Source organism: Trichechus manatus, unplaced genomic scaffold (assembly GCF_000243295.1).
Source record: "Trichechus manatus latirostris isolate Lorelei unplaced genomic scaffold, TriManLat1.0 scaffold00133, whole genome shotgun sequence".
Taxonomy (NCBI): Eukaryota; Metazoa; Chordata; class Mammalia; order Sirenia; family Trichechidae; genus Trichechus; species Trichechus manatus.
This window is the reverse complement of record NW_004444069.1, coordinates 6,781,186-6,796,974: the sequence shown is the minus strand read 5'-3', so window position 1 is coordinate 6,796,974 and position 15,789 is coordinate 6,781,186. Positions and strand designations below refer to the sequence as shown.

The following is a 15,789-nucleotide window of genomic DNA, read 5'->3' as shown; positions in this document are numbered from 1 at the left end:
AAATTGAGGGAAAAAACATTAACACTAGCTTAAATTAGTTTCGTTATCCAAGAATTTCTCAATTATAAAGAGTAAAATAAACAGCCCATATTTAAATATATTACAGCAAATATCACAGCGGGGAAAAGCATTCAATGGATCATTCAGAATAGAAAAGTTCCAAGTGTTAATATCCAAATGTGAATTTATTCTGATCACAGCAAGAAGGGACAGGAGGGCAGAAGGAAGGTGAGAAATAATGAACAGAAAACAACATGCACTCACTGGTCGAGTTGCCTTGCATCTGGATGATGCATTTGGACTCCTTGCTGGTCTCCCGAGAGTTGAAAGGCCGCACCCGAACAGCCACCTTCACTGAGGCTCCCGACATTCTGATGGCCTTGGTATATATATGCAGTCCAGAAATAAAGAAGCAAATCCTCTTCTGAAGTTATGTTCAAGTTTCCTTTAAAAGGAAAAAAAAAAAAAATCCATAGATTTTTAAACTAACTTGAGCATAAGAGCTACTACCTTAATCCTATTTCTGTTTCCATTTCTTAAAACCTCATCCCTTTTCTCCCCTACAAATCTGATATTCTCAACAGTAAATTATTCAAATAGAAAATTAAAGACTGAAATTTGTTTTCCTATTCCATTATCTCTTCCTCATACCTAAAAGCCCCTAAATGCAATAATAAAAAATACAACCACAAAGTAATAGGCATCTTGCTTTGTGTTCCTGGTTCAATCTTCAAAAATATATGAGAAGCACAAAATGTTTATTTAAAGAGAGTTCCTTAAACAAGTAACTTTCCATATGCAAAGTCACTTATGACTCTTCTTTAAAGAAATGCATTGATCTTTCCATACTTTACAGTTTTTAAAATATTCAGTGTACATGATGCTTAATTAAACAACAAAGGACAAAGATAAGTTCCAGGCAGTTCCTTTAACTTTTAACTCCGCAGCCATTTCCTTTAACTGCCAACAATCCTCTCATATGTATCCACTGGACCCTAAGAACCACCCTAAAATAAGCAAAGAAGGATCCAAGAGACCCAGGTTCTATCCTCAGATGTGCCACTCACTCATGGCAGAATCAAATCACTACATTTCACTATTGAATGAAGTCACAGAAAAAAAAGTGAATTTTTTCAGAACAAAACCAATCTTATTCTGTGAAAAGAGCTCACATAAGTAGTTTCCACAAGAAACAAGAGATCTCTCTAATCAGGAGAAGAAACCTGTATTCTATAAGAAAAGTTTTTATGATTTCAACTATTAGAGAGTTCCAACAGAACTTACATCTGACCAATGGTTTTCCACAGAATTAAGTAGAGATTAAGAATGCCAACCTTCAGCTGAACAACTACCAATAGCTTCCTCAGGAAGGAGCAAAAAATAAATAAGAATAAAACAAAACAAAAACCCAAAAGTCACTCTCTATATCACTATTCTCTTATTTTCGTAATAGCATTATCACTCCTTGAACTTCGTGTTTTTTGGAACGTGTCTAATGTCCATCTCTGCCACCACCATAAGAATGCTCAGAGATCTCTCTCTTGTTTGCTAGCACTTACAACAGCACCTGATGTAAACGCTCAGAAAATGTTTGTTGAATGAATGAATTACCGAATTATATTTCCCAGTTATGAGAATTATCTGTTCAAGTCCATGGCCTGGTTGTTGACTTTTTTTTTAATGAAATGATTAAAATATTTATCAATATTAATACTTATATATTTGCTGCAATGTTTTTTCCAGTCTGTTTTCCATTTTACTTTACACTGAATAGATGTTTATTTTTTTAATATAGCAAACGTTTCTTGTGATTATATTTATCAAATGAAAGCTTACAGTTATCAATTCTCTCAATCAATACTGCATGACTTATATTCACTAGCTGAGTACTTTCCCTACCAAAACAGACTGAATGAAGCATTCAGAAAAAAGCAAGATGTAAAACACATTTCAACTCCCCAGAGTTCACTATGATATAGCCATCATCTCAATACTCATCATGTCGAAAAACCTGTAACTTCTCTCCCAACCAAGTAATCCCTGCCAACCTCTCCATTTCTATCCACATCGTTCTCCCAGACCGCACACCATAAATCTTGAGTCATCTTTGACTATTTCCTTCTCTTTGAATCCTTGTTATCAGTGTTAACACTATTAATGAAATACTATATGGAAACTTCTGAAATATGAATTTGTATTATTCTATCCCTCCCTTCTTTCCCATGGCCACTACTCTAATCCATATCATTACTACCCCACACCTAGAATTTCTGCAATAGTCAAGCTTTTCTTTGAATTTTTACTCAATAGTCCTTATACAGGGTTGCACAAAACAGAAATCACATAGGCGTTTTCTGAAAAGGAGATGAGTCCAGACTCCCCCCTGTCTGGTATTCAACAGGTTGACATAGGTCCTGGTATGGTTTTTTTTTTTAAGTTTTCCAAAGATTATGTTGCAAATCCCCAGCTGAGAACTACTGCTTTAAACAGATGAATACCTTGCTGCAAGATTAACTCTCAAAAGCTTGCTTTCAGTGTCACTCTCAAACTCAAAACATTGTCTTATTCCTCATCATCTGCAAGATCAAGACTAAAGCCGACTAGCCAGGCCCCTTTACTACCGCCTCCCCCTTCATTCTTTCATATCTCCTTGCTATCTCTCCCCTACAATGGGCATATGAATTTTAATTTTTCTCCTCTTTTTGATGGCCCAGCTCCAGTTTTACCTTTTCCAAAATGCCCGACCCAACCATTCCATGAATCAGTGGTATCTCCTATAGTACTTACAGCCCCAAACACATTATGTGAACACTGCTATCATTTTACATGCCTGCACTCTATCTTGTATTGTTCTTTAATACTTCCTAAAATGAAAACCCTATTCTCTCAAAAATCTCTTTAAACTAGGACTCCTTGAAAAAGTAGCTAATTCCAAGTTGGGGCAAGAAATTTCAAGATGATCGGGGACATTTTAATGTGTCCAAAAGCAAGAAATCTATTAAAGACAAATGTGATCATGTCAAAAAGACACAAGTGCCAAGCTGTAAAGGCTCCCATTGGCCAACATGGAATAACTGGAGCATCAAAAATATTAATGACTGCAAACGGACTGAAAAACATCAATTATATAAAAATTCATGAGTTCATAATGATACGTATAAAACTAACTCATTATTCTGAAAACTGGCAAATAAAGCAAAAGAACTGAGCATTCATTCAATCTGTACATCCTGTATAAACTACATTTCAGAACAGCCAAATAGTCGATGAGGGTAAGTTCTTCTTTATAGAAGAATTCCAGCCAATAAATGCAGAAAAAATTGACAGAATTAGAATGTCATAATTTTACAGCCCTACTGGTATAAAGGCTCTCAGCAACCATCACCACTGGCTGCTAAAAAGATGAAAGGTTGATGGGGAACGTTATGGTGTATGGATTATGCTGACAACAACTGAACTAAATGACCAATCTTAACATCACTGAAAAGTGGGACATTAAGTGGGATACGCCTCCTGATGTGCTACAACTGGAAACATACAGCACAACCTGTAAGTATTTTTCCCCACCCCCTTAAAAAAAAAAAAAAAAAACTGAATCAAATCAAGCCTCAGATCAACTATCAGGTGACTGACATATAGGGAACAAAGAAACTAAAGGACACCTCAACGACACAATCAGCCAAATCTAGAATATGACAAAATCTACAGTTTCTTCAAATAAATGGCATAATGGGGGGGAGAGGGATAAAAGAGACATATTATCAACCCAATCTATAAAAAAATTTTTTTTAATCAGATTTTAACATAGACTGAGTATTAGATATTAAGGCATTTGTTACAGGTAGATGAAAGAAACAAGACTGCCAAAATTGTTGATAATTATTAAATATTGTGTGTGTTTAATTTTTTTCTTTTGCGTTCTCCCCAGGGCCTAACAAAGTATTGAATGCTGCTGACTGATCTACAAACAAGACAACAAAGGCTGAAAACTCCTTGCTGAATTTTAGATATAAAGTACTGTGTATTTGTAATTATGAATCAAAACACTAATATCTTTAATATCTAATGTCCCCATACACAACATTTTCAAAACACTGTTTGACTCCTCTACCTAACTATCCTGCCAGCATTTCATTCGACCTACACAACCAAGGCCAAAATCTCTCTTCACCTACTGCAACACCAGTACTTCTGCCTCTCTCCTATTTTTTCCAATGTTTCCACCATTCTCCTGTTCCCACACAGGCTAATGTGTGTTTCCTATGTCCATCTAATCAGTTGTTACATGGCTTCTACCTATAAAATCTCTCTTTTAATTTCTAACACTCTATCAGGCCTTCAATACTTCTCACCCAAGACTGTTAACCTTCCTAATTCAGTTTTCTCTCTTTCTTCCTCCTACTCCATCCATACTACACAACAATGCCAGATTCATCTTCCTGAAGTACCAAAAAAAAAAAACAATCCCACTGTTGTCGAGTTGATTCCAACTCATAGCTACCCTATAGGACAGAGTAGAATTGCCCCATAGGGTTTCCAAGGAGCAGCTGGCAGATTCGAACTGTCGCCCTTTTGGTTAGCAGCCAATTTCTTAACCACTTTGACGCCAGGGCTCCTCCTGAAGTACAGCTCTATTCATATCACCGTCCCACTTAAAAATCTTCAAAGTTTCTCTACCATCTACCAAGTAATGACTAACCTCGCTACACTGGCATTCAAGGTGTTCTGCAATATAAACTACCTACTTTCCATCCATTCCTAAACAACCACCCACTAAGGGTTTCCTGAATGCATCTCATGTTTTTCTGTCTCTGTGCCTCCAGCTCCACTGTCGTCTCTGCCCACTGTGCCGTTCCTCCTCCTCTGTTCTTCACAAAATCCAATTTATTCTCCTAGGGCCTTCTCATATGCTACCTATCTCTAAAGCCTTCACAGATTCTCCTCACTTCCCAAACCAAATACAACTGCTTCTCCATTGACTACTTCTCATCTCACTGACCTTACCAGGTAGAATAAGTTATCTACTTTTCTCAGTCCTGCTATGGATTTTAAGTCTCTGAGGTCAAGAACAGGATCTTAGTCATGTTTCTAATCTCATACATCACAGGGTTACTGAATATAGTAAACAGCTGAAGTTTTTTGGTTGAATTCCTAGTTACTGTGTGTCAACAGAAGGCCTGATGAAGTAGTGGTTAAGACCTCAGCTGCTAACCAAAAGATCGGCAGTTGCAAATCCACCAGTTGCTCCTTGGAAACCATATGGGGCAGTTCTCTTCTGTCCTGTAAGGTCACTATGAGTCAGAATTGACTTGATGGCAACGGGTTTTTTGGTCTGGTATGTCAACAGACTAATATTTGAATGACATTAATAAAAAACATAAGTCGTTCCAGAAAAGATATGAATCATTTGATCAAAAGGAAAAAGGATAGAGATGAATCTCAAATTCCTTCCTAAAAAAAAAGCTAACCCTGCCATTCTTTTTGGAAGTGATATATACATTTTAAAATCACTTTTTCAAAATATCCTAAACCTAAACATTTTTTCTGTCCTGTGTTAAAACTGCAGCCATCCCCAAAATGAGTTAAAATTTTATGCAGCAGTAAAAAATATTACAAAAATAGCACAGTAGTAGGAAACTACAGTTAAGTAGAGTATAGTTACTTTTGTTATTTCCTTACTACTATAAACAGTATCTCTCTTACAGCAGCTGTCCATTAAAGAATTACAAAGTCAAAACTGTTTCATTAAACAATTACTGATTATCTAAATCTGAAATCAAGTTTAAACTTCAGCAAGAATAGAAAGTATTTTTAAGAAGTTACAGGGAAACATTTCTTAATAACTGGCATAAAAATACATTTTCCAAGTTTTGAAGAGACAAGAGAAGAAAGGCAGGTAGGAAAGGCAACCATAAATACTCTAAATCACTCACACAGCCTCAGTTCTAGACTGTTCCTCTGGCCAGTTCTCCTTCCTTATGACATAGAACTAGAAGCATTAGGAAAGTGGAATGGAGTGAAAATTCCAGACACATTCCCTGACACTTTAATGTTTAATAAAATGTTTAAGGGTAATAAAACATTTAGTCTAATTCATTTGAATTTTTCTCAATTAATTTTTGCCCAATTGCTTAATTTTGATCTTGTGGAATTCTTACTTGCTCTCAGAGGTACCCAGGATTATTAGGAGTCTAAGGAGAAGACTCTTGGAAGAAAAGCCTGGCAATCTACTTCCCAAAAATCAGCCACTGGAAACCCTATGGAGCACAGTTCTACTCTAACACACGAGATTGCCATGAGTTGGAATCCACTTGACGGCAACTAGTTACTCGTAAGGAAACATTCTCAAATTGATTTTTTAGCAAAGTGAACAAAAATAAGAGCAAAACAATACTAGGTTTCTGGTTCATTTGTTTTTATAATATCCCATTTTCTATAGAAAATAGCCAGGATTATATTCCTAAAATAGAGATAATTTTATGTCATTCATTCTCTGTTTAAAAACCTTCAATTGTTTCTCATTGTCTCAGAACATAATCTAAAAATTTAAGAGCCTTCACAATCCAACTTACTTCCCAGTTTTCACTGCCCGACTCTATGTCTTCTCCACCAGCACTCTCCTACTACACGGTATATGCCCATTCCTGGAAGCCTAATTTTCCTTCTTTGCCTATTACAAGCCCATATCTTTCAAGGACAAGGTCAAATGTCACCATGTGGCAGGAAGCAATAAGTCACAGGTTCTGATATCCTCCTTTCTGAGTTTTCTTTTTCTTCGCTCCTTGAAACTGCTCTGTTGACTCCTCATTTTTCTACTTCTTCCACTCTGTTCGATGTTGCAGTTAGTTGTTCACTTAAAGCTCCCATACATTGATACTTAACTCAGTTCATTTGCTAAAATTAAAAATAGATTTTAACCAAGAAATACAGTCCCTTTAAATTCAACATTTTGCTATATAACAGCAAATTTACAATATCAACAAGTAGCCTCTTTAAAGGATAATGTCTTCCACTGAGTTATATTTTTAAAAATGAATTATAATTTAAAGAATGAATAGGCACGCACAAGTAAATCTGTGTAGCTAGAGAGCCCATTTTCAGATGCTATGGAAATTTCCTTCTTATGTAACAGTTCTGCATCTCTCAGTCTAATATTGCCCATGAGAACCAAACAGGTTTTAGGACCCAACACTGTGTCACAGACCATCACTATACTGAAAACGGTCAAAAACAACGTAAGAACTTTTTTCCATGTATGTGAATTACCAATCTATTCTTGGCTTTTGACTGTATGGATAAAAAGCAACCATGGGCAAGCTCAACATAGATCATGTTAGAAAAGTTTCTTTTCTGCATTCTAACCCAATGCCAAGAATCAGACTGCACGGCACAAGAATCTCCCAATGGATCAGATTTCAATCTTAAAATGTGGCTAATAAGCAAGCTTGGTCAGGCTCCCCAACTGTTTTCTTTTAACTTCTATCTAAAATAACCTGATCAAACTTTTAGATTATTAGACACATGTCCACTTGAAACTTGAATTAAGAAATCAAGTATCCTCCTTTTCACTAGTGACATGATTTTATTCTCATAAACCAACAGGTGCACCAAAAAACAACAGGTCCTATGACCCATGGCTTAAAATAAACTATTCTAAATGAAAATGACTTTTTTTTCATTTCCCCTCTCTCCTCCTTGGGATGGGACTGACTCCCCAAAGTTTGAATAGTCAGTACTAAATTCTATCCAGTAAGTCAATTAGTTCCAATATCTGAAGGTACATCCTACAGATTCTGGCTGACCCACTGGAACTCTGCCACTCAAATCCCAATACTCCACTGAAGCTCTTCTATTGTCAAAGTAAATGACAAATGACACCCGCTCCTGAAATTGTCCATCCACTCTAAAATGAACTCAACTCAGCCACGGTATGGAAATGGTAAGCTTCAACCAGAGGTTAATTCAAGTTTGTTATGAGTCACATTTCTTTCTGAAGTCCGCTTCTGACCACACCTTTGCAGCTACATTCTTGGGAGGTAGCTCACTATCAGAGCAAGAATGCAGGTCAGACTTTTCAGTCGGTCAACCACCTGTCAATCTTGCCACATGATAAACTGGTATTGAATGTTTAAAACGCATGTTTTCTTTTAGATGACAACACAGAATACAAGTATTACAGGCTCTCACCAGAGTAGAACAGTGAGTTTTCTGCTAGGATACTCAGATTTATCTTTATATCAAGTTATATACATGAACCACATTAGTTATATCCTCCACAGAAGAAAATATATTCTTCATTAACTTAGCCATATCCTGACTTTATATTCTCAGTTTAGAAACCAGGTGGACTACTTTTTTTAAAAGAAAGGTTCTTGAATAACATTTCTTTGTTTTATTTAAAGACTTGTTGATGACACTTAGTGTGTAAAATGTGAACCCTTGTAGCAGGATGCCTATAACACCTTTCTTTCAGAATTTATTATGAGAAAGAAAAGTTTCTCTCAATGAACCATTAGGTTTTCTTTTACCAAAATGAAAATTGTGTAACTTATTTTTTCCTTTTTGCCTTGACTTTCAGAAAGTTCAAAACTAAATTACAGTAACCACATTAGCCTTGGTGATTTGTAGATTTACTTTTTCCTCTTGTTATATAGATTTTTGTTTATTTACATTTTAACAGCCTTACTGTATATGTGGTGTTTGTGGTAAGCTACTCAAATCCTTTTGGAAGCAGTAAGTGGTATAAATTATAAATAAATAAAACTTCCCTGTAATAAACCATTCTGCTACTTAAGATTAGAAATTTTATGTGGTCAAAGTTCTAGTTCATTGTTGAAATGGCAAATGATTTGTTACATATATGTTCACCACCAAAAAAAGTTCTAGTTCCTAAAAACAAAACCAAATAACTCAACAAGTCGTTAAAAGTTATGCAATAAGAAAAATATTAAAATGGGCACAAGTACTCAAAAATCTGTGTTGAATGAATTTCATAGCCACATCGGTGGCCAGAAAAATAAGAAACCCAAGAGACTGAAACCAGCCCCACTAAAACAGAAGCAGATAAAAGCTCAGTGAAGGAGGGAGTGAAGTAAGCAATACATTCAGTACTGCAAAGGGGTGAAGCAGCGAAAGGCGTGAACCATACACCCTGGTCTCAGCAATAAAGGGCTGGAAACAAGAGCAAGAGCAGTGTCAGTGATGGGAGAGAGGGGAAGCTGAAGCCAGCCTGTGGTGGGGTAGGGAGTGATTAGCAGACAAGGAAGAAGTAGAAACGCAAGCATCCACACTACTTCCAGAACCTGGCTGTGAAGGCAGGAGAGAGATAGCTAGCAGGGAATGGAAAGGAAGGAGGGTTTGTTTTTTTTCCCCTCTCCCATCCTTTTTTTTTAATGGGAAAGATTTGCAAGCTCCTATGATTTATTCATTCAATAGCTATTTATTAAGTATCTACCACACAAGAGGTAGTATTCCCGGGGCCTGGGATAAATCAATGAGCAAAAAAGATAGACTTGGCAAGGACGAGCTTATATTCTAGTGGGAGAGGGAAGACATTAAAAATAATAAGTTACAGAAAATGTTAGGTGATAAGAAGCATTATCAGAGGAATAAAGCAGGGCAAGGACAGGAGATCAGGAGTGTGGTGCGGAAGTGTACTGGGCAGGTGCAGGTAGACAGAGGAGGCATGTTGAGGTGGTGAGATTTAACCAGACTTGTAGGAGGCAAAGGAATTAGCCAAACAGATTTCAGGAAGAGTTTCAGGGGGAAAAAGAATCAGAGCAAAAGCTCTAAGGTGGAACTGTGTCTGGCATTTTCAAGGAACAGTGGGGAAACAGTCAGTGAAGTGAGAGATGTTGAAAATACAGGCAAGAAGAGGAGTAATCAATACAGCAAATCCCTAAAGAAATAGAAGGCAGTGATATCCGGAAGACAGGCCACGGGATTAGCTGAGAGTGGGGGAGTATAACCTGTTTCTCTGAGACCGGAGAAAAGACAGTAAGAAAGAGGGCAGAGAAGTTTGTAAATAAAGAAAGGGGAAACTGAGAGACTTTGTGCCTTTTTTCCTGAGGTAGTAGGCAAGGTTTTATGCCAACTATGGGACAGTGGAGAGGCCTGAGTAAAGTGTAAAGTGGTAAAGATTTTAGAATAGCCCCGTGAAGAATGTGGGAGGGAACTGAGCAGAATTGCTTCAACAGACACCAAATATAGACTCAGGGGAGACCTAAGACTGCACATTAATTGTGGCACAAATCACAGCACTGTGTGATGTTTCTTCACAACGTGTATGGAGGGTACGGATGGCAGGAGTGATGCAAGGCTGCCATCTGCACAGTGGGTCTGCAGGATAAGGAAGAATAAAAACTGCAAGTGCTAGTAAGAAAAGAGCAGAAGCAACATACTCCAGGGGTCACACAGTATAGAAAAGGAATGAAAAGAAGTCAAATCGGTTAGACTAGGAGAAAAGGAAAGGTTCAAGGGACTTGAGGTGGAAGAACACAGGGAAAGAGACTATGAAAGTGAGAGCTGTAAATTATCAGCTTAAGATCTGGAGGCAAATTTGAGATCTGAAGGTGATGACATCTTAGAAGATGTGACCACAAAATTAGCTGCTAGAACAGAACGAAGCCAAGGTTTGCCTGAGATGAAGTCAAGGAATTTTAAAGTTAAGGGTAGTTACAAAGGAAGTTCAGCATAGTGGGTATTTACTGGCTCTACTGACCTTAGGAAAGTCGCTCAGCCTCTAAAATGATAACTTTGTAGAGGAGAATCAGCATAAAGTTGATTCCCATGAAGTGGAGATCCAGTATATCTCTGCTTTCCCATTTCTCTATCACTTCTGACTCCAGTGGCCCACTTTCTCTCAGCCCCTAGCCACCCAGAGCTAGGTCAGAGTTCACAAGCTAAACGGACACTGTTCTTAGGTTTATTACTTCACTGGGACAATTCACAGAACTCACAAAAAATATTATACCTACAACTACTGGTTTCATTATAGTAAAAGGATATATATGAGGATGGTTATAAGGAAGAGTTACACATGCAGGAAGCTCCCTGAGCCTTAGAGTTTCAGGCTTTTTTTTTTTTTTCCTGCCCAGTTTAGCATGATAAGCTAACTCCTGCCTCTTGATGCTGGTTGGTATCTGCCTCCCAGGTGAGTCTTCTCTGGTCTGGCCAGCTCCCACTCACCAGCACAAATTCTCCACTGCGGCCTGGAAATCCCAGACCAAGGCACCACAATTACTCCAAGGGTTATTTCTCAAGAACCAAGAACAAAGGCCACCTAACTTAGGGTAAAACTAGGTCCTTTACCCCACAGCTTCTGTCTCAGTTTCTTTATCTGTGAAGTGGGGATGTTAATACCTCTTACCTGTTGCCGCTGAGTCGATTTCAACTCACAGCAACCCTACAGGAGAGAAGAACTGCTCCATAGAGTTTCCAAGAAGTGCCTGGTGGATTCAAACTGCTGACCTTTTAGTTAGCAGCTGAAGCTCTTAACCACTATGCCACCAGGGTTTCCTGGAGATATTAATAGTATCTACTTTACATGGTTGTTACAAGGATTAAATTAGTAAATATATGTAAAGTGCTTAGAAATAGGCCTGACACATATAAAGTGCTCAATATGAGTAAGTTATTATCATCATTATTGTTTCTGTTGCTTATCTACACAGTCACTGACGTATAAGATGATGTCAGAAACATGGATAAAAGAGAAAATTAAGCCAAATATCAAAATCTTCAAAGGAAATAGAGAATGGTAGAGAATAATACAGTTGAATGATATGCTTTGGTGTAAACAACGTAATATTAAATATAAAAATATTTTAAAATCCATCAGACACAAGTCTTACGACTTATAACGCATATACAACCTCAAAACAACCATAAAAGTACCAATTTCGTATTAGATGATAAGTATTAAAAGGTATTACAAAGAGGAAAAAGGCTCTCACTGGAAAATCTGGAAACCACCATGGCATGGCAGCAGTCCACTAAATCGTACAAAATGGGAAGGAGATGGGGTTAATCTTATCTCACCATATCTATTAATAAGTGGCAAACTGTAAGTCCTTCGAGGGTAAAGAACCAAAGTTCTAGGTGCACTCTCAAAAACTGTTAGTGACTGTGGTAAAAGTGAGCTTCAATGAATCACGGGGCCACTAGCCAGAAAGTTCAACTCAGAGAGAAGTCCAAGGCACATTTTGCAGGTTTTTCCTATTACAAGTCACATGCATTTAATTTCTCCTCTATCCTTATGACGTGCAAAAAAACAAAAACAAAAAGAAGTCCTAAAAGTATGTATATTTATTCAACTCCTTTATGGAGTCCAGAAATTCACCAGTATCCATTCAAACAAGGTCATCTTTCAAAGAAAACTACATGATGTAGACATGATACCGGTTTAACTTCAGAGCCTTGTGAAATTAAACCATGTCAGTTTACAAGACCAAAGGGATAAGTTTACTTCTGGAAAAGACTTGTGATTAGCAGCCTGGGAAGGGGTTTACAAACAAGAAGGGAGGAGTTCATTGTTGTTCTTTACTTTGTACGCAGGAAAAGACCATAGCAGAGAAATGACTGAGAATGCTTTGGCCTTGGAGAGAGACTGTTGGCAGACTCTTCTTAGGCATTTATTACCTGCACAACTTAAAAGTGGGAAGGAGTAACAAGAGAAAAAAGGAAAACTGCACTCATATCTGGTCCTGACAGGGAAAAATGGTCTGCTCTAAGCCTTAGAAGCTGTACTTAATTGGATAAATTCTGGAAAAACACTTATCACAGCAGAGCTGTACAATCAGATCTGATTTTACCAAAAGTTGAAATTATATTTAATCACAATTCTTCAGATCTTTTTACTAATAAAGTAACCTTAAAAGTAAAATAATACAAATATTTCTTAACTAGGGCATGGAATTTTAAAAGACATTCTGTATTTCTCTCATATTAATGTAATTCAAAAAAACACTAGTTTCTGTTGAAGGCATATTTGAGTCAACCAAGTTTTAAAAAGAAAGCTTAACAATAAGTTAACAAAAGAAATGTGTTAAGACTTTCCTTAGAAAACCTTACCTGAAATTATTTAAGTAGTTCAATTTTGAAAGCTACAGGAATTTATTCGTTAAGAAATGGAGTATGAATGAAAGAAACGGACACAAAGAAGGGGGCAGGCATTCCACCCTCCAGGTCCTGTCCAGGCCTAGGATGTAAGAAAAGACAGCTTTACAGGCTCAAGCTGAACTCAATTACTAATCATTTCAAGATCTGCTCGACAATGCCAACATGTGTGCCATCTTCACATTCCATCCTTTATCAGTACATGAATAATTCTACTGGCTTCATAATCCAACCATACCAACTTAATTAGAAAGCACCACCTCACTTCTTAAAGAAGAACACAAGCTAAGATTTTATTATGACTAAGCTAAGCTGACAAAATGCCAGCCTTTAAATAAAATATCCACCATGACATCACTTCTTCAGAGCGATTCAAATGCGATCACTGCACTCTCATTGGGCTCAAACACAGCTATGACACAATGCAGCATGTTCAGTGTCGGCAGAACAGCTGCCTAGACCAAAAAGAGATACATGAACAGGAGATCTGTCCAGAACCTAATTTCAGCTACCTCGATATTCCACAAAGATTACAACCTGTGTCCTCAGAAATATTGCTGCAAGCCTCCCTCACTATCAGAACATTCCGGTTTACTTACTCTCTGCATGTTCAGCTACTCTGAAAATCTGTCCACCCAATGCAATCTACTAACTCAAGGCCTCCATACCGATAAATTGGCCTTAGCAGTCCTCAGACCTGTGTACGCGTAAGGCATCTCCAGGCCTTCTGTGTGCACAGAACACAGAAGAATACAGAAACCCAATATTTCACACCAACAAGAAAGGAATCATGAAGGCAGTTTACCTTGGAAGCTAATTTAGCAATTTGCCAAGGAGAAAAAGTGATTTGGGAGCTCCATTCCGGTTTTAGAGCCGGGAATGTTTTGCGTTGCATGAACAATGACTAGCTTGCTCGAGCAGCCTCCCAACCCCCACTATTTGGCTTCTGTGCGGGCAGTCACCCTGAAAGCTGCCAGGGCTGTCACTCGGTGCCTTCCAGCAACCGGACTTGGCTCCTAAAGGATTTGTCAGATCATCCTCCCAATATGGCTGCCCGAGTAAGCCTGCTCTGCTCAACGCCGAGACCACACGAGCCCTCCCAACGGCTGGCCAGCCTCCAGCAAGCCCCCTCCCTTCCCATCGCGCTCCTCTTTGCAGTCCTTGCGCCATCGACTTCTCCCCTACCATGTGATGCCCTTTCCTACCTGCATCTGGCAAAAGGGCACAACCACATTCCCAGCCTCGGTCCCGAATACCAACCAAGAGGATGGGGGAGAGAGGATGGAGGAAATAAGAAAGAATGGCCTCAAACGGAGCCGCGCTGTCCTCATTGAGCTGCAAACTGTGCAGAAAGCCCAGGGGATGGACAGACAGCGGCGAGTCGGCTGACCGCTGGGCAAAGCCGAAGCCTGGCACTCAGGGGAAACGGAGGGCTGGTTGCGGGGGACCCAGCAAGCCGCTGGACGCAAGCCCAGAGCGCACTGCTGGCCTGGGAGGCGCCCTGCACCCCCCATCCCCGGGAGAGCCTTCCCCTCTCCACCTCACCCCACCGCACCCCACCCAGTGCCACAGCGGGCGGCGCCCTCAGTGCGCACGGGTCCCCTCAGGGCCCGGGGCTCCCCCTGCGGACCTCGCCTGGCCGCCCCTCCCCCTCGCAGAAAGCCCCCCTCCGCACCGGGCGGCCACAGCCCCAACCGCCGTCCGCCCCGCCGCCTTACCTCAGCTGCGCTGCGGACCGACGGGTGGGCGGCCAGGTCAGCAGGCGCCGCGGCGCGCGGGAGCGCGCGGGGCCCGGTACCGACGCACCTCAGCGCGGGCAGCGGCTGCCGAGAGCAGCAGGGCGCCAGCCCGCAACCCCATCACGCAGCGGCCCGGCCCCGCATCGAGGGCCTCGGCAAGTAGAAGACGGGAGCGCGGGAGTCCGGGCGCGGAGACGAGCCGGCAGTGGCGGTTGCGACGGTCGGGCAGCGGCTCAGCTGCGCGCAAACACCTCTCAGGACCCCCGCGGTCTGATTGCCCCGCGTCTGTCCTCACGAAACTCCGTCCGCAGCCCCCGGTGCCGGACACCGCCCGGAGCCCGGCGGCCGCGCGTCACCTTGGCCCGCCTCGGCGCCCGCGACTGACAAAGGCGGCAGCCAATCGGGACGCAGAGATCGGGGCGGCCGACCAATCGCAGGGGAGCCGGGGAGCGACGATGCTGCGAGGAGCTGCGGAGACACCTGAGCGCCCTCTAGTGGCCCGGGAGCTGGCGCTGGGGTGCGGGGTGCGCGAAGCCGGCGCCCAGAGTTCCCTTGTGGGTGACCCTGAAGGGCGTTAGTCGACAGCAGCCGCGCCCGGCAAACCCGATAATCCGCCTTGTAAGGTGATAAAAGGTTGGCTAAGTGGGGCGGGCGTAACTGTGGAGGGTCCCCGACGCCAGCGGAAGAGTCGAGATTTAATTTGGGAGGCGGCCGAGTGTGGAGACATTGTCTGTTTAGAAAACATCTCACATGTTCAACCCGCCGAACGGGCACAGTCGGAACTGAAACATGCAAAGGGATAAGTGTATCCCGCTGAAGCTTCCTGGCCTATTCTTGTCGAACCCATCCCAACACCTCCCACACGCCACCTTGGGAAGAAAAGGCGGAATGAGTAATAGAAAAGCATGACTTAGTGGGCATTCAACTTATCTCC

The 15,789-nt window shown here is 40.7% G+C and overlaps 1 protein-coding gene across 3 annotated transcripts in view; it reads right to left on the bottom strand.

The window, feature by feature from the left end:
• Positions 1 to 14,978, bottom strand: part of KIF1B (kinesin family member 1B) — a 159,434-nt gene extending 144,456 nt beyond the window's left edge. For 2 of the 3 annotated variants that reach the window (XM_004385151.3, XM_023739409.1), the window contains exons 1-2: positions 14,835 to 14,978; positions 265 to 445 (exon numbers count right to left, since the gene is read on the bottom strand). In XM_004385151.3, coding sequence (XP_004385208.1) covers positions 265 to 370 — 106 coding nt within the window. In that variant the 5' untranslated portion in view covers positions 371 to 445; positions 14,835 to 14,978. The remainder of the gene's footprint in view (positions 1 to 264; positions 446 to 14,834) is intronic. The other variant, XM_004385153.2, reaches the window with a different exon arrangement.
• Positions 14,979 to 15,789: the final 811 nt, after the last annotated feature.